Source organism: Lepidochelys kempii, chromosome 7 (assembly GCF_965140285.1).
Source record: "Lepidochelys kempii isolate rLepKem1 chromosome 7, rLepKem1.hap1, whole genome shotgun sequence".
Lineage (NCBI taxonomy): Eukaryota > Metazoa > Chordata > Testudines > Cheloniidae > Lepidochelys > Lepidochelys kempii.
Window position 1 is genome coordinate 94202263 of NC_136386.1, and position 22955 is coordinate 94225217.

The window sequence follows — 22955 nt, forward strand, 5'->3', positions numbered from 1 at the left end:
CATAGATTTTTAAATTTATTCCTGTTCAAGTCAGACAAAGTGCAATACAGCAGTGTGTTGTGCAGTACAAGTACAATGCACTATGAAACCAAATTCTGGAAAGGTGGTTTATGGCTTCTTGGAGGAAGGTATTTTCACCCAGGTATTTTCCACAAGGATATTTAAAAATAGTTCATTTGAGGGAAGTTCGATAGTTGTGGGTTTCCAGACACAATAAAGATGATGAGCCTGGCATTCCTTCACCCATTCTGAAGTATCTAACTATGTTAAAATGGTATGTCCTAAAATGTACAACTTCTATTTTTAATAACAAGACACTAAAAAAACCCTGGAAACACCTTGTTCTGGAAAATAAAATATACATATTTAGTATGTCTGTGTATAAATGGAATAGACTGTTCTGATCATCAGTGAAATGTCAGTCTGTTGTTGGGGCATTTCTGAGGAAAGAAATAAATATATAAACCTCCAATTGGTAATATGAAACATTATTCTCTACTTGAAATACACATGCTAATAATTTTATTTAGATTTCATTTCCAATTAATTAACTAATCAGTTGGAAAATAGACTCAGCTGTCATTTATTATTAACTATCCTGCTCCTCTCTAGAGTTAAAATGTAAAAAATAAAACATGGTTTCACTAATTATCTACAAGATTGGTGAAAAATTTTCCATGACATTTTGTGCAAAATCATTTGTCAACGTGCATCAGGTTGTGTGTGTTTTGTGACACTGAGGGTCTAAGATAACTTTCCCATCTCTAACTTCCACGACTGACTGATCTTTATTAGGTTCTTTTAGCTGTTAATAAAATGCATGAGTAGGAAGAACATAAATATGCTTTTAAAATGTAAAAATGAAATTAGAGTGGTCTGTCTGCCACAAGGGAGCAATAGTTGTAGGATGTTGGGTAGCCCCTGGAAAATATATAGGGAACACAGATGTACAACACAGATGTTGTAACTGGCCATAAGATGTTATCCTTGCTTCACACAAATTCAGTCAATAGTATATGTATCTATCAGTTAAACTATTTATTGATCGGGGATATTTAGGAGTATAAATTAGGTGCTTGGTTCTGCTAAGGAAAAACTACAGGCAGGGTTCTTAAAATTCATAAACTGTACTTTTAGCTATTTGTCTAACTTAAGAAGTAGCTTCTTTGAGAAGATATTTTAGAAGCTGCAGTCTTTCTAAGTTAATTTTCTTTAATAGGTCCTGTTGTTGGAGAATTTCCAAGCCAAAATGACATAAATCTGGCACCAGCACCCCCCTTGCCACAGGTAAAAAAAAAATAAAAAAAATTAGTTGATAGTATAGAAAAATGGGCATTGAGTGAGGGTACAGACTTTTTGAAATCCTGACTGTGACATTATCATTACAAATTGAGATTCTGGCTCACAACTGTCTCAGAGCTTCTACTTTTTTACAAACACATTGCCTGCTTCTGTACGTGTGGATTTTATCCTGTGTTTCGAAACAGAAGAGGAAACTTCTGCTTTATCCTGGGCTTTCCAGTTGCCTTTGTCCCTATGACTCCGTTGTAGAAACAGTAGATGGAAGTAGGTAATTGTATGCTGAGCACCTACACTATAGAATAAATGTATTCTAAATATAGTCTGAAATAATATAGAATAAATCTAAAAGTTCTGATTGGGTTCAAAGCTTAAAAGCCATTTTATAATGTTGTGAGTGTAAGAGTAATGCTGATATATTTTTTTTTGAGGAACTGATGATCTGATATTTCAGGGTAAAGGAGAGCAGACAGGATTTGTATGTATGTGGATAGAACAATTAAGTGATAACATCTGAAAGTGAGCAATTTCTCATGTTTTATTTGATATTGAGCAAAGGTTCTTTGTTTTTGTTTTTTCAAATAAACTTCTCTGCAGCCTGATGTGATTCAAAATATGACAGAGTTCAAACGCAGTCTACCACTCTTTCCACTGGTGAAACCACATATCAATGTCATGGCTTCAAAACTGTGAAGAATCCCAATGGATGAAGAAATGCAAAGGAATTAATTTCAAGGGGTTTCATCATGAACAAACATCTTAAAGATTATTAAGATAAACAATCCTGTCCATTCTGAGAGTCCCTGATTCACTCTTGGTTCATTCAGCGTTATTGGTGTCTTAGGGATACAGAGAATTAGAAAATTAGTTGTTGTCATGTGTCATTTATATTACAAAACAACTGTTGAAAACCAAAATCAACCAGAATATTAAAGGCTCTTGTAGATGCAGTATATTTTTAAAATAATATATCCCTTAAAATTTTCATTTTGATAATGGAATTTGAAGAAGCCTCCAGACCAAACTGATCTTGCTTAAAATATCCATGTTATTCTTGCAAAAGGCCATTGAAAATAGCTCTGTAATTTTTTCAGGAAAAAAAGTATTAAGCCTTTTTTGGGGGGAGGGCAGAGCAAAACTTTTCATAAAAAGGAGGCTTTGACATTTTTTGAAGGGTAAAGTGTTGAATGATACCTTTTTTTAATTGATCCTCAGTGCAACCAACTTGTTTTCTTTTTAAGATTTAAGTAGATCAGTGGAAAAGAGGAAATTTTGCAACAAAATAATAAACAAGGGAGTTGTCTTTAACAGAAGAAGAGTAATTAAATATATTGGCATGGTTTTAATCTTTATATACAAATTTGGGGACATTTTATATTCAAACTAGTAAAATGCTGGAAACACTTGGGTAGTCCATCTTATTTTTGTGAGTGTTATGCTTGTCTCTTGATTGTTAATACCTCATTCAATTTCTCAGGGTTGCTCTGAGTTGTTTCCTTCTGGTTGAATAATAAAAATTGGTTTTTTTTTTAATTGACATCATTTTTGTTTCCAGTTGTTCATAAACTGGATGAGGTCGCCAATGTTTTTTTTGCTCAGTATATTGTTATATTAGGCCTTGATCTAGCAAAACACTTGAAAATGCACATAACTATAAGCATGTGCATAAGTGCTTTACTATATCAGAGCCTTAGTTTTTGACATAAGCACAGCTAAAGTCAAGTTTGGCCCCATGAATGCATCAATTGAGTTTCCTGTATAGGGCTACATGGCTTAGATGCTCAGTCTTCACACTCCTTTTTCTGTCATTCAGACATTCAAAACAAAACAGCAGCACAACACACTAGTTAAATCAGCACAAAAACACAGTTGGCACATGTGTAATTCATAATTTTAATTCATAAAGAAAATAGCAGAATAATATATAATGAATCCAATTCTTCACCCTTTACTGAGCTTAGTGACTTCAGTGGTGGTTCTGCCTCAATAAAGAAGGCAGGATTAGGCCATAAAGTACAAAAAGGATTTTAAAAAGAGTTATTTTTAGTCTTAAAATATTTTGTTACATTACTAAACTATCTTGCCTTTTGATGTGTATAATTTACTGTGCACGTTTAGGCAGGGCAGGATGTGCTGAACACTGAAAACTTAAGGGCCTAATCATGTGAACACTTATCAGGCAGAGCACTTAATACCATAAATACCATTAACATCTTTGAGACTTTGCCCACTATTAACAGAACCTGAACCTTTGGCCCTGATCTTGCCTATAGTTAAATACATGTGTAGCTTTACTAACCTGAGTAGTCCCATTAGCCCATTGAGGCTAATGGGACTACTCACATGAATAAAGCAAAACATTTACTTCAGTGGGATTACTCACATGAGTAACATTACATGCTTGCTTAAGTGTTTACAGAATCAGGGCCCGAGTTTATATTTATCCAAGAAATGCTGCTTTAATTGAATAAATATTATCAACTTAAATGCTGTTAAAAGGTTTACAGCATAAACTGTTCACAAAGAATAATTTTGAAAAGTGCTGTTTCCATGTGATGTTTGCCGGTTGTCAGTGGAGGCCAATAGCATTTCTCGCTAGCGTGAAGGGAAAAACACGAACACACTATAGGGGAAAAATGAAATGCTGCTACTTTTTATGCTTTACCATATTCTTCATGAATGTTTCACGCGTTGTGGCTTGCTTTGCCCCGAATGCATTTTTTTTGTTTATGATTTCCTTTTGGTTAAGATTATTTGTATTATAGGTATTAAAAATAAATGTTGACTGCACACGATACAAATTATATATTTTTGGGATTTAGTATTTAAACGTAGCACTCTTATGGTGAAAAAAATGAAATGGCCTCTATTTTGTATAAAAAAAATTATAATTAAAGTGATGTGAACTCAAATTTTAACCATTTGTGTGTGTGTGTGTCCGCACACACACACATATCTATACATAAAAACTGGAGCGATGTTATATTTAACACAGTACCACAAATCCATTTTTTCCAGAAAAGAACATTTAGTATTTTTTAAGTTCTGGAGTGAAAGTGGGAACTCATGTAGCCTGACAGCAACTTTTAATTGCTTTTAAGTGTTCTCCAGCATTTTACAGTTTCTGAGTTTGATACAGCAGTACAGTTTGTTAACTCAGGCATATTAATGGATTCATTTGAATGGATCCAAAGCTGCAGTGTCTACAAGCAATAACAGACTACCTAGAATACACTGTAATTCTGTTTCAGTGCTTGTTAAATTACGTTTATGTAACAAACCTAAATGATGAGATTGCAGTCATTTTTGCAAGTGCTATTTTGAGCGGTTGATGTGTAATTGGGTGCATGTGACACAGCCAGTATGACAGAGTGCTAGAGTTACCCTGTTTACAATAAACACTCTGATTTAATCTTTGGAGTTCTTCATTTGTTTTATTTGTATTCTGTTCTGTTCTGGTAATGTTACATCTATCAGCTGAAGCGTTGGTTTTTCTCTAGCCTTGATCATCAAGTGCTGCTGACTGAACTGCCTCGACTGGCTGGGATCGCTTTATTGTGCTTCCAATTCATTTCTGCTAGGGAAGTGCCAGAGGGCAGTGGTGCATGTTGCATAAATATCCTGATGGCTTCCCTACATGAAGATGAGAAGATTATTTTAATATATAGATTTTGTATATAGGTAGATGTCTCTCTATTTAAAAAAAAAAAGAAAAAGTAATTATAAACGAGGTTTTTTAAAATTACTAAATCTTGAACTGGCAATTTCGGAGCAGCCTATTAGACCATCACTGCAGCTTGATAGTGTTATACTTCGGTAGCTTAACTTTGGTAGCTATTGCGTTCATTTTATTTTATTTTATTTTAATTTTATTTCATTAAATATATGTATAAAGTAAAATACCTGTTACTAGGGTTAGAGATTAGTGAGGTTATTGCTGGGAACTATAAATGGTGCGAATTCTGAGTCCAAAAACCTCCTCTTTTGCTGCCCCTGCTGGTGGGGGGCTCCTAGAGAAAAACTTCTTTTAGGTTGCAAGGAGAAAGAGTCCTGAAGGGTGACAGTTGGTATTGGGAAGAGGGATTGGAAGGACTTGACAGCTTAAAGTGGGGTTACAGTCTTGTCATTAGTGTGGAGGAGGATGCCAAAAGGATTTGACTTCTGAGAAATGAACTCTGAAGACCACTCATTCACCCAAGATTCACCTAGTCTAGTATCCTGTCTCTGACAATGGCCATCACCAGATGTCTGAGGGAGGTGGAAAACTCTGCCAGAAGGCAGAGGTGAAATAATCTGCCCCCCCAACATTAAGTCTTATCCTGTGTCTTAATTCCTGAAACATGAAAAATTTTTCTTCGCAAAATGTATTGTTAATTGTAAGTCTGGATCTTCTTGATATCCACATAAGAGTCCAGTCCTTTTCTGAATCTTGTTAAATTCTTGGCCTGAAAGACTTCCTGTGGCAACAACTTCCACAGTTTAAACACGTGTGAAAAAGTATTTCCCACCTCTCAATTTCATTGACTGTCCCGCCGTTCTTGTGTTATGGGAAACTTCTGTTCTCTCTGTCTCAATCTACCCTCTCAAAACCATTTTTTAAATTATGGCCCCTCTTATTCATCTCCTTTCTTGAATCTCTTCATATGAGAATTTTCCATGCACTTCTTTGACTGCAGTGCAGTGAGCAGAGGCCTTCATTGAGCTGTCTCCAAAAATGAGCAGGTCCCTTTTTTGAGTCAACCCCGTTCATTTATTATTCAAATCCGTTTCAGATTTATTATTCAGATTTAAATCAAGTTTTGCACATTCTGTGGCTGCATGCCCCAGAATACACAGTGCTTCTATACATATGAGATATTTTAAATGTATGATTCAGGGAAGCTCAACAGAGAGGACTTCAGATCTACTGGCCTTTTCCTACGTTATTTTAAAGGTAGAAGAAATATGAATCTTAACTACCTCTCCTACCTTTGATATGATTTCAGAAGAGGCCAAGCATATGAGTCCATCTGCAGTGCTCCAGAATACACACAGTTTGAAATTGATAGGTGACAGGTGTGCACTCGGGGGCATAAAGCACAAAGTGTGTAACATTTGAATTAAAATTTAAAGAGAAACAGCCTGAGTAGGAAGTCAACGGTTCCAGGAGAGTCCAGAAATGTCAGTGTTAAGCATGGTAAAATCATATTGGACCATCTTAAACGGTGAAATTATGTCCGGATCCAATTTATCTAAACTCAGGCATCTAAATAAGATTAGCATTTAAAGTATTTATGAATTTTTAAATTCAAAAAAATTATTTTCAAACCTGTTCAAAGCCCAGATCCTTAGTGAGGACTAACTGCACAGCAAGGTTCATGTTTAAAGCTATTAAAAGAATTCATTTGACAAGGAAATGTTGGAGGCAGTTTAAAACACCAGGAACTTGTAAACATTTTGCAGCTGCATAACTCAAAAATGGCTCATTGGATGCTGCTGAGTTGTCCAGATTGCCTTGGATATGAATGAAATTTAGTATGAGAAATTTCAACCCAAAGGGATATCTTTTGGTGAAGCTAGAAAGGGCCATAATGGATTAGTTCCTCCAGCTTTGGAGTCACTGAGATGTCAACCAGTTCTGCAGTTCCTTTTGTCTTTAAGAAAATATCTGGCCTGCTAACACCACCATTCAGAGCCTTCAGCATCGTTGAAGGAAATTGTTCCTCACAATGAACATGGAGTTCTGGGAGGACTCAATTGTGAGGTACTTAAATGTGGTCACTGTGACCTTCACATCACGCTCTTTCCATTATTATTCACTGATGTATATCTGTTGAAGCTCAAGGTTCAGAAATCTGAAAATTCTATGCAAATGACAAGGCCATATCTTGCATATTTGATTAATGTGAATTTCCTTACATAAATTGGAGAAAAACTTAACTCTGACAGGACTGCAGAATCGAATGAGCTTTAGGCACATAGGAATTGTATTTGTAGCTGGCTTCAGCATCTCCCCAAAATTGGGTGCTTAGCTCTGGCTGCTTCTTCCCCCTTGCTCATTAGCTTAGGGGGCTCTGGCCTGTCATTCTAGCTATACCTACTAGTTTATGGCCATGCTGGATTGGGTGCCTATGTTTTAGATATGTTTCTGTGGTTAGCGTTCGCCTGGCTGGGTCCTGGTGAACGCTAACCATAAATATCACTCCTAGAGTAAGTGATCCTAACCAAGAATATCCAGCCTAGAGTGTTTCCTCAGCTCTCCAAGTCAGGAATCGTAAGCAGGAACAGTTCAGAAAGCAGCTGAAAACAGGAACTCCCCAACCAGAACAGGAGTCTGAACAGATCAGCTGTATATAGCCCACGACTTGTAATGTGAAACCTAATAAGAATGTACATTAAGCATCCTTTATGGGGGTCCAGACTATAATGTACTTAAGGGTGGAGTGGTATGTGTAGGATAAGGCTTTGTATTTTGGAATTTCTGCTTTGGAATTAAACCTAATTACTAGCTTAGGCCTGTTATGAAATTTAAAATATAGATAATCATATCTAACTAAATGTATACAAAATGTACACTGTATTATGGTGTTTGCCCACACCCTGCACCAACCTAATACAAATAAAAAACAGTTAAAAAATTAAGTTGAATTACTGTAACATCATAATGTGCATATACTGTTCATATAAGTTGAAAGTAGATAATTGCATGATATATTGGACCCCTTTCTCTGATAACATTCTATCATGTAATATCTAGTTTAACCTATATTATAAACTTTTGGGGGAAGGGACCGTGTGTGATGTTTATAAATTGTCATGCACTTCTATGGCACTGCATAAAGAAGAATCTTTACTCGACGGTTTAAATGTTGGATCCAGTAATTAAGAGTGAATAGAAGACCTGTCTTTATTGCAATTCTTAGAAACGAACGCTAATAGGATACTTCGAGCTTTGAAAGTATCTGAGTGATATATAGTAGGATCTCTTACCACTTTTTAACTTTGTAATTTCCTCTGGAATAAGCCAGGAGAATAAAGAGGAATCAAGAAAATCATTCAGTTTGGGAACTAAATCCTCCCTATATTGTGTAATTAAGCTGCCTAATATATGGAGTAGATTACTTTGTTGCATAGTATCTAAAGATCATTCAAAATAATGGCATTCCTCTTCTGCTCCCGTAGTTTCCAAAACATGTAGATTGTAAACTTAATTTTGTCCTAAAAACCTTTTAAAGAGCAGTTTAAAATTGCAGAGTTACTAATATTTGAATAGTGTCATAGCTCTGGCATTATAATATATGCAACAATTTTTTTCATATGACCAGATTAGGACCCAAGCCATTGGAAAGCACTCTGTGCAGACAGACCCTTATGCCTACAAAGAGTCCCACTGGTTTCCCACTTTGCAGGATTGGGCCCTAACTTTGTAATGGCTCTGCAGACCTGTGTGATATAGTATGTTGCAAGATGTCAACCAAGCTGACTCACTGCTCCACAGGAGTCATTCTATGTTGTTAGGGCAAAAGAAAGACCTAAAAATCAAGAAAAAAATTGGTCTACGTTTGTAAAATATACTTTTTTTAAAAAAACCCTTCTAAATTATATAAATAGTGTATCTTTTCAAAATTGTGTAGCGAGCTATTTAAGTGTCTGACCCCCTAGCAATTCAGGATGATGTAACTTGTTTAGAAAGTGACGGCAAAGCAAAAATTAAAATTGAATTGGGTCTTGGTTTATGTGATGAGTACCCCACTAAACAAGAATGTAGGAGATACTCAGTAGAGAAATGCATTTTAAATAAACTGAAAATAATTTCCCCCACACCATTGGAAATTTCTGGTTCGTTGAAGATCCTAGGATGAATCATTGAGTGATATTAGAGATACCAAATGTCAAATACCAATGTTAGCAGAAACATGCACCGTTCTCAGAAGAGTATTATTTAATTGTTGCTGCAGAACCTAAAGGGGCTAGCCCCAATGGGTAGCTCCAGAGGATCTGCTGGCCAGTGGCACCCCTCCTGTTTTCGAAGAGCTGCCACTGATGAATTCCCAGTGCTTCTTCCTAGTTCTGGGATTGTTTAATGAGTGAGAGGGAGGAGGAGCAGAAGAGACCTTCCGCCAGTCTCATTGGCTCCCTGCCATTCTCAATGTTTCTAATGTACTCTAAAGAATTATGGCTTTTGATGGCTCGGGAGAGTTAATGTTTGTGTAATAAAATTTTGCATCTTAGGTTTTTTTTAATGCCCAGTAAGTGAAGTTTTGAGGTCATTCCTTAACACAGTATAATTAAAGTGTAATCCTACTCTGAAAAATAACTGTATTAAACCAGATCCTCTTAGTCAACTATTCTGTTCCCTATGCAAATTTAGAGTAATATCAGTTTATTTTAGTACAAGTTTTTACTACATTTTAATCCTGTTAGCCCTGCAACTAAAAGAGAGGGATTTTGATTCTATTCCTTCTTTTGCCCCGTTAATAGGAGTGCTTGTTAAATTTTCCAGTTGCACAGATGATCAGGTTACAAAATCACTGGATACAAACCTAGCAATTTCTGAGTTTACTTAATCCTGTGCCAAATGTAGGCCTTGATCCTGCAGGCACTTCTGTTTCACAGGTCTAAAAGAGCAGAATTTGACCTGCAGAATCTTGTACTGGTGACAATGAAGGACAATAAGGCCACAGTTTGATTTTCAAAACCGATGCTGAGTTTCCTGAACTGGCATTTAGAAAACTATCTGTTTACCTATAAACTGAGCACATTTTGATATTGAAATCACTGAGACCATAAATATTGGACCCAACAGTTCCATTTTATAGTCTTTTTTTTTTTTTTTTTTTAAAGAATGGATTTACAGTTTAAATTATCATTTGAGGAGGCATGTTCAGATTTGTGGCCTTGGCTATTAATGACCATTTACTACCCAAACCACAGCTACAGGGTGAGTATGGGTGGGTTTGCTTTACAACCCCGTTCCCTCTGGCCTTCCCTCTGCACTGGGCCAGACTAGTGTTGTGGAGGGTACACATCGTGCAGTTGGTGGGTTGCTGTAGTAAAAAGTTTCGGAATAACTGGTCTAGCAGTAGTACATTGGGTTCTTTGTTCCCTGAGCCAGCTGTGATGTCACACTCCCCTTATAGTTTCAAACTGTTAAAAAAACGAACAACAAACATCCCCCTCTCCCAACCATTTAAGTATTATGTGGCACTTAGAGCCTGATTAATGGATTTTTTAGCACTTTTCTGAGCGTAACATAAAATGAAAATTATGTTTTCTGTCCTGTTCACACTTAAAATTGTGAGAGGTTCTGTTGGGATATCATATTTTTGGCATTTAAGGGCTGTTATAAAGAGCATGGTGATCAATCGTTCTCCATGTCTACTGAAGGTAGGACAAGAAGTAATGGGTTTAATCTGCACCAAAGGAGAGTTAGGTTAGAAATTAGGAAAAGCTTTCCATAAGGGTAGTTAAACTCTGGACTAGGTTTTCAAGGGAGGTTTTGGAATCCCTATCATTGGAGGTTTTTAAGAACAGGTTAAATAAACACCTGTCAGGGATGGTTTAAGTATACTTGGGCCATCCTCTGTGCAGGAGGCTGGACTGGATGACTTCTCAAGGTCCCTTCCAGCCCTATGAGTCATTTCTATGAGTCTATGAACATAATTATGGAGGGTTTCATTTATAGCTTTTTTTGATATATCAAAGTTTAAAAAAAAATTGCTATGCAAAAAAAATTTAAAGTTGTAGATTATAATTTAAAACATACATTCTTTTATAGAAGTAGTTTTGAATCTGTTTTGAACAGTTATTAATTTTTTTTAAACAAAAAGGTTAATTTAATTGGTTGGAAAAGAATGTAATAATTCTGTATAAAAATGTCTTAAAAATCAGCTATGAATAGTGATGCTTTCTTGGTATCTTTCCTTCACACACATAACTGATTAAAATTCTTCTTGGTGCTAGGAGGGAATTTTTTTTTTGTTCTTGCTGTTCCATGTAATAATGTGAAGTCCTTGAAGGAGTTCTGCATCTCACCTTCTTTGTGCATGAACTGAGTTTCTTCATGTTTTCATAAGGAAAATCTTAAAGGGAGTGTGTGCGTGTGTATGGTTTTAAAAAATAAATGGTAACCTTAAGAAGAAAATTTAAAATTGTTTGAGATAATGAATTAGTTCACAATCACAATGTGCTGCACTTGTCAGGAATGTGTTATTTTATAAGTAGGACAGCCATTGAAGTTCTGTCTCTTTACAACTTTACTGTTATGGTGTCTGTCATTTGTGTGTCTCAAATTGATCTTTCTCTCTCTCAAGTCTGTTATTCATTCTGTGTTCTTGTCTCCTTTGTCCTGACAGTCTACCAAATTCTATAAATTCCGTTAATGTTTTTTATCCTCTTCTTTTATATAATTTCTGTTTGTCTTGATGCCATAGATCAATATAATGGTTAGTACAAAATAAAGACATTGAACACATCCATGGAAATGTAGTTGAGTTTACTTTCATTTCTGCACCTCTGTTGAGTTTGAGGGGTTGAATTTGTTTACAGAACTTGTAAGCATAGCTCAGTTTCTCCCTGCTGAATAGTGGCAACTCTGTGAAGCTTTGCCTATCTCATTGTCTGTAGCATATAAATTACTGGCATTGGAAATGTTGAATCATGAAGCTGATGTTAGCATAAGCATTGGCGGTAAATAAAATAATTCCAACCTCATTTAAAACTTCTTGTGCTATTATTTTTGTGTCCCTCATTTTGGGTCTGTGTTCCCAGTTTGCGACTTAACTGAGACACAGGGTTGTAAGCCTGTGGCTGCTGAAAACCTTTTCCTTTTATGCAGTTGACTGAAATCATTTAACCAGTTCTACCAAAGTGAAGTGAAAATGACCTTTTAGTACTAATGGCAATCCTCACGGAAATGACTTTTGCAGAGGATGGTTGTTTGGTCTGCAGCACCTCTACATAAAGCTAAACACAGGCAGGACATGATTGTGTGGCACTGTACTCTTCTGTTTTTCCTGGGAGACTCCTGATTTTAGCTACCATCTCCTGGAGAGACAGGAGGACTCCGCAGGAAGTGGGGTGAGATCCTCTACCTTTATCCACTCCTAATCTCAATGATCGCTAAGTCACAGGGGCCTGGAGTGTGAGAAATTCCACTTCCAGTTAGAAGTCAGGAGTAGCTCTGCAGGAGGTACCTTCACCACAGCAGCAGCTGCCCGCCCCTGCTCAATACTGGGCTTCTGCACCTGAAGCTGGGGCAGAGCTGAGTACAGAGGAAACCCAGTGTCTGCTGCTCCCGCTGCCAAAAGCCTGCTGTCCCTGGTTGGTACTTGCTATTCCAGCTGTTGCCTTGCAACAGCCCTAAGCCCCATTCCCCTCTCATGCACAGGATGGGGGTCTATAATCCCAGCACAAAACATTTTCAGCCTTCCAGGAAGTAAAAACTTGCAATGCAATAAACCCCCAAATACCATCCACTTAAATACCATCTGACTGTAGCAGTCATGAGAGCTGGGAGTAGAAAATTTTTAAAAAAGATTTTAAATTGCAGACATTCCTCTCCCAGCCTTGCTATAGCCCGGGAGTTGTGATGGTTGAGTATAACTAATTTACTCCAGGCCATACGGTCCTTGCGTGTGTATGCGCTCTGCTCACTGTGCTGCTGTGCCAGGTTGGAAGCATGGATGAACACCGCCTTCTCCAGAGCAGAGTTCTTTTCTTTCCCTCTGTGAACGTGGATTCTGCAAGAGGCACAGTTTGGCACTGCCTGAGCTGAATGCTGCAGAGCAGTGGTGCCCGCGCACTGCATGGGCTCTGGCTGAATCAAGATTAATTACCTTTTTTCTTCTCCTTCAAAGCAGGGCGTTCTGGGGTAGCCGGGGCACGTTTAAAGGGAAGCTGCAAGTGCAGAAGTTAGACTTCCATCAGACACAGGGCAAGAAGAGGATCAGAGAAGAGTGCGTATTCTAAAACTGAAATTCCAGGCTTACTTTGAACCCTAGCTTCGTATATGTAGCTATCTATGCTATTTTAAGTGTGCCTGGTGCTTATACCTGGCAGACAATGTCCCTGTTCCAAAAAGCTTATGAGTTGAATAATTTTTTTACTAAACCTGCTGCAGAGTGAGCCTCATCTTATCTTAGCCTCCCCGTGTCTGTGTAGAAAACGAGTTGGGAGCTGGAATGGGAGCAAGAGATGTAATAGAGAAGGAAGGTGCTTTAATGAAAGAAAAATCCAAAAAAGTGTAAAGAAATTGAGAGAGCAAAAGAGTGTGTGTCAGGGAAAAGCTGAGGTGAGCCAGAGTAAGAGAAGAACGGGAAGGTAAATAATATAAAGCAGAGGTTCTCAAACTGGTCCGCAGACTGAGCTCCATTCAGGTGGTCTGTGGAGAGTTCCCTCTAAGGTGCGCGCCTCGGCGGCCGCACACGAGAATAAAGGGCAGGCGTGACTCTACTAATTAGGTTCCTGGACCCTGGAGAAGATGCAAATGTAAGGTGAGGTAGTGGCCTTATGGGGAATAAGGGGTAGGTCAGAGGGGGCAGTGGGGAGAGAAGAGGGGGTGGGGGGAATTTGGGAAGTGCAGGGCTGCAGCAGCCAGAGAAAGAGGCAATCTTCCCCAGCTCCAGGGCTGCGGCTGCTGGGGAGAGACAGCCCTCCATCCCAGCCCCAGCTCAGGGGCTTCCACGGTGCCGGAGAAAGTGGGAGACCCCCCCTCCTTCCCAGCTCGGAGGCTGCTGCGGTGGGGGGGAGAGGGCACATCCATCGCATTAGAAAGGTAGGACTAGTGATATTAAAATATGAGTTGTGGGCTTTTATTTGTAGAACAAAAAAAAGTAACAATTTTTATCCAAAGCGCTTTACAATAGTTAGCTAATGGTACAAACAACATTTGGAAAGATCATTAAGTGGTCCACCAAGACCCTCAGCAATTTTCAAGTAGTCTGCAAAAAAAAAAAAAAAAAAGTTTGACAACCACTGATCTAAAGGGTTCTTCATTAGTGTGCCTGCACAGTGCTTTGACTTTGTATGAGAAGACATTGTATATGTTTAATACATTTTAACCTAAATGGCAAAAGGTGTTAGGTTTTTTTTTTAAGGTACCTATAGTGCTTTTCATCTCAAAGAGCTCTCCATTAGTGGGGATCAGGAGCCAGACACATAAAACACAGGGAAATTTTGCTTAAGGACACCAGGGGAAACTCATCTTCTGGAAAGCACTGTGGCATTTTTCTCTCCACATAGAGCAGATAGATATACAATTTACTGCTGTGTTGAGCTTTACAGAGGCTACAGCTTCATCTATTCAGAAACTGAAGCTGATGCAGAATGTGTCAGCTGGCTGGTTATGTGGACTGTCTCACAGTGATCAGAACTGGCTGCCTATTTGTTTTTCAGGTGGAGTTTCAGGTGTTGACTTTGATCTACAAAGTACTAAAAGGCTAAGTGATCTGATCTTCCTGGTAGGACTCATCATATTTGAGAACTTTAATTTAGCTCACTCTCTCTATGAAAATACAAAGATTTTTTTTCTGGTTTGAGGAAATTGGACCCAATTTGATACTCTGGCAAGAGTATAAAAATATTGTAGAGGAATAAATAGCACTTTTCAGACTGGAAGGTGGAAAAAGAACATGGCAGAGTTCTTGGCTTGAGAGAAAGTGTTGTGCTTTATAAACACTCTTTTGAAGACTGATTTGAACTCTTGCTGGAGTTCTCAACTGAATAATTGCTCTGTATGATTTGAAACATTTTGAATTATTTAAATTCCCATTTGCTGTAATTGAATAACATTGTGGTCTGTGATTTAAAATGTTGAATTATGACATTTTATTAAATTCACTTTTGTCTTTTCTCATGTCACTTTTTACTTTAGCAGATTCCTTTAAAATAAAACTATGTGACCCCAATACAGAAGTGATGTTAGAGCTTTCTATGTTCTGATGTTTACCATTGTTCAAGAGAGTCTAAAGTGGTATAACTAGCAAATGGAGCCAGAAAAAGGTGCAAGTTAAAGGTCTATTCTAAATTGCACCTTATTTTCTTTGCTAAATTCCTCTCTTCTGGCCACTTGGTATGTGAATTGCACCAGCTTTCCTTGAGAATGGGTTAGAGTCCCTTACGCTTGCTTATAATCAATGGACAAATTCAGAAGTGATGTACATTGGGACATGTAAATTGCATGTTGGTAAGTGGGTGCAAGTCTGAGGGAGTTTACGGGAATCTAAATTTGGTGTATCATACATTTTTGAGAGGGCCACAAAAAAGTTTTGCTCCAGCTCCCCTCTTGACTCAGATCCACTTTTGAATTTTGCTTTAAATCTAAAGACTGCCTAAGCATTAGTAATACCTATGAAGATCTTTTTAGGACACTGGATGTCTCTCCATCACATTCCAATCTCAGCTGAAAACATCTTTGTCCCTTGCAACTCCTCTGTGCTGTTCTCTCTTATTTGTCTCTGGCATAATTCAGAATAACCTAAGTATGAGGACTGGAAGGGCTGTTGGTTTGGGAAAAGGTTCCTGCCATATATATTGTCTAGGGGGAAAGAGACCACAATTTCAGTATGGATAGAAGCATTTGTGTACAAGGAAGAAAGATTCACACCTTTTCCAGGTTCCTTGGCATTCAAGGGCTAAACCATAATGTGTTGGCTCTCTGCCTCTTTTAGTTGTCCTGATATTACACCATGGCAATAAGAGACCAGGGCACTAAGCTTTTGAAGACCCAACCACTGGTGGATAACCAAAGGAACAGACATAATTTCCTGATGCAAATTGATTTCTTGTTGAACTAGGGGTCATTTAGGGTTAAAGCAAGAGAAGCCCAAGGGTCCTCTGAGGGCCCTTGTTTTCAAAATGAATAGCTCAAATTTGGCTTCAGGGTTCTATGCTTCCATGCTGTTCTGTGTGTGCTATACAGTACCATAACCTCATCAATACACTAGGGTATGAATAAACAGATGTTCCTCTTATCTATCATACAGCTTGTTTTATGGATTATCACGGTGACATTTAACTTGGGTTCCTTATATGCTTAAAAATGTTCTACTCTTAATGTTATCTGTCGTTACTAGTTCTAGATTGAGAAATTTATTGCAATCACGGTGAGACATTTATTTTTAGTTTAATAAAACACTCACTTTATTACACCAAACCTGTATGTAGCCTACCATCAAAGAACAAGGTTTACATTTCTTACGGATCAGAGCGGTAGTTCTTGCATCTTTTACTCTTTATAAGCTATTCATTAAGCTCAAAATATTATTCACGGAGATGCCAAATCAGCAGGTTAAATAGTAAGTATCTCTTATAGATCACACAAGGGGTCACTGAATAAAATGTTTTCAAATTATTCACCAAATGATTGGTGGTAGCCACTTCATATATAGAATGTTGTTTTTATGACTTGCAACCTGCAGATAAGTAATGCTTAATATTTATATAGAATAAAGATCTTTAATAAGGAACTTATAATTAAAAAACTTTAAACCAGAAATGAATTGAACTCTTAACTCAGAAAACGGCATAGGTCAAAAAAGGAGAACAAAATACAAAGAGTAAAAGCCCTGAGAGAGCGAGTCATGGCCCAGATCTGATGTTTGCAGACATCCAGATTCAGAAAGCCTCCTTAAACATCAACTATAATGCATCTACAAAGGAGACATCAAGCTTTCCTCCAGGATTCTTGGCCCCAGACTAAATAAAAACGGTCCTTAAAGCCATCCCTAAAACATCATTTCATTCAGGTTCCTCATCCAAGCAATAGATAAGAATCTCAAGGCTTAACTCAGGATTTGGTCCTCATGAGCCAAGCAGAAGTATCAAACTAGATAATTTCTAGACTCAACTCTTCTTGCTAATTTGACAATTATAACTAGACATTTTCCCTTTAGGTTCAGTTTGAACCACTGGTTAGGATTCAGCTTAGGAAGGTTTTGTTTGCCTGCAACTTGAAAGCTGAACTAATTAAAGGTAGGACACAACTACTGTAAATTGTGTTTAGGAACTGCAGTTGGTGGGAAGAACCTGAAAAATGAAGGGCCAGAAGGGACAACTATAATCATTTAGCTTGACCTCCTGTATAACACAGGCCCTAAGACTTTCTTGAATTAATTCCTTTTGAACTAGAACATACCTTTTTAGAAAAACATCCAGTCTTGATTTAAAAATTGCCAGTGATGGAGAATCCACCACAAACTTTAGTAAGTTGTTCCAATGGTTAACTACCCTCCTGTTAAAAATGTGCATCTTATTTCTAGTGGGAATTTGTCTAGCTTCAATTTCCAGTCATTGGATCTTGTTATGCCTTTGTCTGCTAGAAGAGCCCTCTATTATCAGTTTTCTGTTCTCCATACAGGTACTTATGGACTATGATCAAATCAACCTTTTCTTCCTTAAGCTGAATAGTTTGAGCTCCTTGAGTTTTTTAATATAAGGAATGTTTTCCAATCTGTTAATCACTTTCAAGGCTGATTTCTGAACCCTCTCCAATTGTTCAACATCTTTCTTGAATTGTGAACCCCAGAACTAAACAAAGTATTCCAATGGTGGTTTGCACCAGTGCCAAATACAGAGGTAATATAATCTCTCTGCTCCTGCTTAGTATTCCCAGGTTTACACATCCAAGGATCACACTAGCCCTTTTGGCTACACCATGCTCTGGGAGCTCATGTTCAGCTGATTATCCACCATGATCCCCAAGTCCTTTTCAGAACCACTGCTTTCCAAGACAGTTCCCCCATCCTGTCACTATGGCTACATTCTTTGTTCCTAGATGTATGACTTTACATCTGACCATATTGAAACACAGTTGCTTGTGGATTGCTCTGTATCAGATAAGTTTCCGAGTAACAGCTGTGTTAGTCTGTATTTGCAAAAAGAAAAGGAGTACTTGTGGCACCTTAGAGACTAACCAATTTATTTGAGCATAAGCTTTCGTGAGCTACAGCTCACTTCATCGGATGCATCACCAATTTATTTGAGCATAAGCTTTCGTGAGCTACAGCTCATTTCATCGGATGCAATGCATCCGATGAAGTGAGCTGTAGCTCACGAAAGCTTATGCTCAAATAAATTGGTTAGTCTCGAAGGTGCCACAAGTACTCCTTTTCTTTCTGTATCACAATACACTGACAACATGGATGGGGGAAACTGTATCCTTCAAACTGAACAATACTGTATTTCATGATTTGTGGATATCAGACTCATGCACAACACCCTATTACATACATGCTGCTCACTGATTGGCTCTCATAGGTATATATGGTAGGTACAAGAAAAGGAATTGGTGTGTTTTTCCTTCCCTTACATGCTCTGTTCATGCAGCTGTCAAAAGGGATAAATTCAGATGTCGTGCAGAGCATTTTAGAATGCAGTGTTAATTTTTTACCTGGGGGGTCATCAGGCAGAGCTAATTATCCTGTAATGAGGCTCCTGAAGCTGACTGCAGTACAGACTTTTGAAGGTGTCCAGTTTTAGTCATCATAATTTGTTTTGACATTCTTCATACAGCTAAGATGTGGATGCCACAAATCTTTGTATGCATCAAAGACAGGATGGGAAAGCAGATGCTGTTAAGACAGGAGAATTATATAATAGTTATTTTAGTAATGAGAACTAGTGCTACAAAGACAGAAGATAGCGGTTTAATTTTATTGAGTATCAGTGAAAAAGTCTTGAGTGCTAGCAAGTAAATAAGAATCTTAGCACTCAATATGAAAATAAGGAACCTGTAAAGTCAAGAGCCAAACTAACTGCACCTCCAGCTGTGATCTTGTCAGTTTTTCCCAGCTAAACATGGTCAGGCTAGTTCAGTACATCGGTGAGAAGCCTCTTAGGCACAAATAGGTGCTAAAAGAAGGAGTGTTGGTGGTATAGGAGGAGGACTTCTAAATCGGTAGGAGGACACTATCCTGATGTGACACGGGTTGCACTGTGTTGCTGACTTTTGAATTTGATGTAATTCTGAGATTCATACTTTCCCCATGGCACACTTAAAAAAAAAAAAACTTAACCCCAGCACTGAACCAAATTCCAGTTTGCATAATTAATTTTATTTACCTCAAATTCCTCTCAGGAGTCTAACTCATTAATAGGCAATAAGACTCAAGATCTTGGGTTACTACACACTCTTGAAAACTTTACCCAGGATCTGTGTTGTGAATCATGAGAGCAAATACTATCTGTTTGTGGAGGTGAGGTAACGAAATGCCATTTTATAAGTCAGATATATTAGTGTAATCTTAGTTTTAGTATTGAAAACAGCCCAAATTGGTGGTGGAACAGCTCCATTCCACTTCTGGTTGACAAATAATGACTTGCTTTATTTTGGTCTGAACACATCAGACATACACCATAGATGACTGAAGCATCAACTGAAGTGGAGGGAATCTTTCACCCTTAATTTGTTCAGAAGAAGGACTAAGATATGTAAATTGAAATGGAAGGAAATGTGATAACCTTGCATGTTAAAGTGGGGCCAAGTATGAATATGACATTCATCCAAAAACCTGAATGCTGCGAGGTGGACATAGGTCACTACCAATATATAAACCAGCCTCAAGGTATAGATCTTAACCCAGCATCTCTAATGGAAAGTGAGTCTATGGAGGCCTCTCGTGCTGTAGCATTGCTGAGGACAGTTGTTACCCTGATTAATAATAATTCATTTCATTTTTGTCGGAAGACACATTAATGCTGTTTTCCAGTTGTGCTGGGGGTGGGATCCCAGTGCAAAGTGACTCTAACGCTGGCATGGTTGGCCATGGGAGTTTTTTCCAGTGGGATGGAAATGGAGTACTAGCTCCCACACCAGTCCACTTCCCTATTTCTAGAATGGGGACCATGAGCTACTGTAATACTGTCTGTTGGGGGGACATTGACACATAATAGCCCTTGTCTCTAACTTACGGTAAAGTCCCAGAGCAGTGCACAGATGGCCCTAGGTCTAAAGCTGCCTTTGCACCTCCTTGCTCCTTTGGGCCCGTGCCCTCCTCTTAGGTGGAGACAAGGATCAGTAACTGTACTGAGGAGATGGAATGGTATCTAAAAAAGAGAAAATATAGGGGCTTTGGTCTTTTGTATGGATTCCATGCTATATAAACGTCACTGTGAGGCATTGGGAAATTGTAAGACCAGTAATGGGGTTTGATTTAAAAAAAAATTGTCAGCATAATGCTTTGTCTGGAGGCCCACTACTTAGAGGGACATACTAGTTTTTTCCTGGCTTAGTCAACCAGCATTAAATGACATGCCTACGGGAAGTGTATGACAGGGGCTGCTGTGCTGGGGCACTCAAGCAATTTCTGATATTTCTTTGTGCTTCTAAAATTGAATTTTTCTACCGTTCTTTTAGTTGGTACAGCATGAACAGAAATAATCCCTTTCAGCTAATGGTACTGAATGGGGGCAGAAGCAATGAAATTTTCAGAGCACACGAACATCTTTTAACTGACCAATGGAGATTGATAGGTTACAGATTCTTAAACTCTCTCAAGGGGCAGACCATATTTTTAAGAGAAATTGTCCAACTGCCTCACCTCCTGTTTCCTTGTAGAAGTAATATTGGGGGGAAATGTGTAATTTTTGCTATCAGTTGGAAATGAGGTGGTAAAGCCAGCACCATGTGATGCCAGCTAAGACTCTTTGATACTTGTTTTGGCATTTTTGGTTAATAAACTATTTGTGGAAACTAAGCAGTTAATCTCTGCTTGATTTATGGAAGTACATAGCACTACAAAAAAATGGGTTACAGTTCTATTGAAAATTCAGTAAAAAAACAACAACCCTGAGCTATGTACTTCCATAAATCAAGCAGAGATTAACTGCTTAGTTTCCACAAATAGTTATGCAACTTCAACTTTCTCCTGCATTATTTTCTGGGGGCGGAAAATCCACCTTTAAGTGATTCAGAATTTCTAGTAATCTAGAAGAGTGTAAAAGCGAATGCCTTCTGCTCTTTGCCATGACCTTTAGAACCAAAAGATCACTATCTAAGTATAAATGTATATATTGATCTGCAAATGATAATTGGAAGCTTTGGCATTATAGCTAATCCAAAGTACCTCTGATAGTAGGAACTTCAGCAACTCTCTGGCTTCAGTAAATCCTTTCTTCATAAGTTGCCTATATGAAAGTATCCACTAAGCTAAAGATGTATCCTAGAAATGTATCCTAAAAAGACTACAATCCAGGATGGGAGCTCCCACAAAACAGGCTAAAAGTTAAGTTACTACTCAACAGTGTAACTTAAAGCAGTCAAAATGGCAGCTCTGGAACCTGCATGGCTTTCTGAAGTTCTGGAAATGACAAAAGGCAAGCATAACCACCCTCAATGACCTGCTAGAAGAAAAGTGCTCATTGCTTGTCATATCTGAAAGAGCTCCAATATAGGGACGAAAAAGGTATATTGACTTTGTCATTGACAGACCATGACCCAGCTGATATTTATATGCCCCTTCCTTGTTCTCTACATCAATTTAATAGCTCTGCAAGCAGAGAACCAATGCTCAAGGTGCAGTTTCTGCTTTGAGGATAAAATGCCCTAATAGGAATATTTTCAAATTAAACCAAACCATAAGAATCTTCAGCTTCAGAAAGCTTTTCCGAGAGTTAAGGTCATTATAGCACCTTTTGAAACATTTTGTACAGAGGGGAAGGGCTCCTCAAAGTTTCTGCTGTTGTCCTTTCCTACTAAGGCCTCAATTGAGAAAAGCAACCTTATACAGCACTTAAGCACCTATGGATGTTTTAAGTTAAGCATAAAGTTCTTTCCTGAATTGAGATATGTCTACACTGAAGCAGGGAGGCAGACAGACTCATGCTAGTGCAGCTTGAGCCAATGCACTAAAAATAGCAGTGTGAACACTGCACAACTGGCTTTGGCTAGCCACCAGAGTCCAAGCCTACCTGACCCTCTGGGTCCAAGCTCAGGTGGCTAGCCCAAGCTGCTGCCAGTGCCACAACATCCACACTGCTATTTTTAGCACACTAGCCTGAGCTGAGCAAACATGAGTCTAACTGCACTGGGCATCCCACCTCCAAACAGCAGTGCAGACATAAACATCATTTCCGTGCTAGGTATGTGGCTCCAAAGTGCTGTGATTATCAGAACTGAAAAGGTGAAAGATTGGTAGAAGCAACAATGACATAGGATTGACCTTCAGCTGCCTTTTGAGATATGACTCCAACAGGGATATACTGAGATAGGCAAACTCCCTAACTCTGAAACTCAGAAAAGCAAGTTAGCACAGCGAGTGTTGGCACAAACCCCTTCAAATCAAAAATAGGAATGAAGACAGAAGGGCCCCCCTCTCAACTATGAGGCTTAAGATGTGGAAGAGAGACACACATTCTGCTTGCAAATCACTGAACTGGTCTCCAGGAAAAAGTAGCACCTAAATATTTATGTAATGGAGGGCAAAGACAAACCAAGGTGCCGAATATGTGCTGGAATGCTGTCGGCCAGTGCTCCTTGCTCTGAAAGTAGTGGGATGCACATTGATCACTAGCTAGTATGGGTTTCAGGTCTTCTCACACTATCCTCCTCCCTCATTGAGCAGTAGATTTTGTACTGCACTACCAATCCAGAGCCATCCAGTCCCACCCAATCCCCAAGCAGTGTTATCCTAAGTCCTTCAAATCAGAGTAATGGCTTTGATTTTATAAAAATAGGCAGA

At 38.4% G+C, this 22955-nt stretch overlaps 1 protein-coding gene across 9 annotated transcripts in view; it reads left to right on the plus strand.

The window, feature by feature from the left end:
* The window catches only part of IDE (insulin degrading enzyme), a 183262-nt gene extending 178551 nt beyond the window's left edge, over positions 1 to 4711 (plus strand). For 8 of the 9 annotated variants that reach the window (XM_073353900.1, XM_073353894.2, XM_073353898.1 and 5 more), the window contains 2 exons: positions 1220 to 1287; positions 1897 to 4711. In XM_073353900.1, coding sequence (XP_073210001.1) covers positions 1220 to 1287; positions 1897 to 1992 — 164 coding nt within the window. In that variant the 3' untranslated portion in view covers positions 1993 to 4711. The remainder of the gene's footprint in view (positions 1 to 1219; positions 1288 to 1896) is intronic. The other variant, XM_073353897.2, reaches the window with a different exon arrangement.
* The last annotated feature ends 18244 nt before the right edge of the window (positions 4712 to 22955 follow it).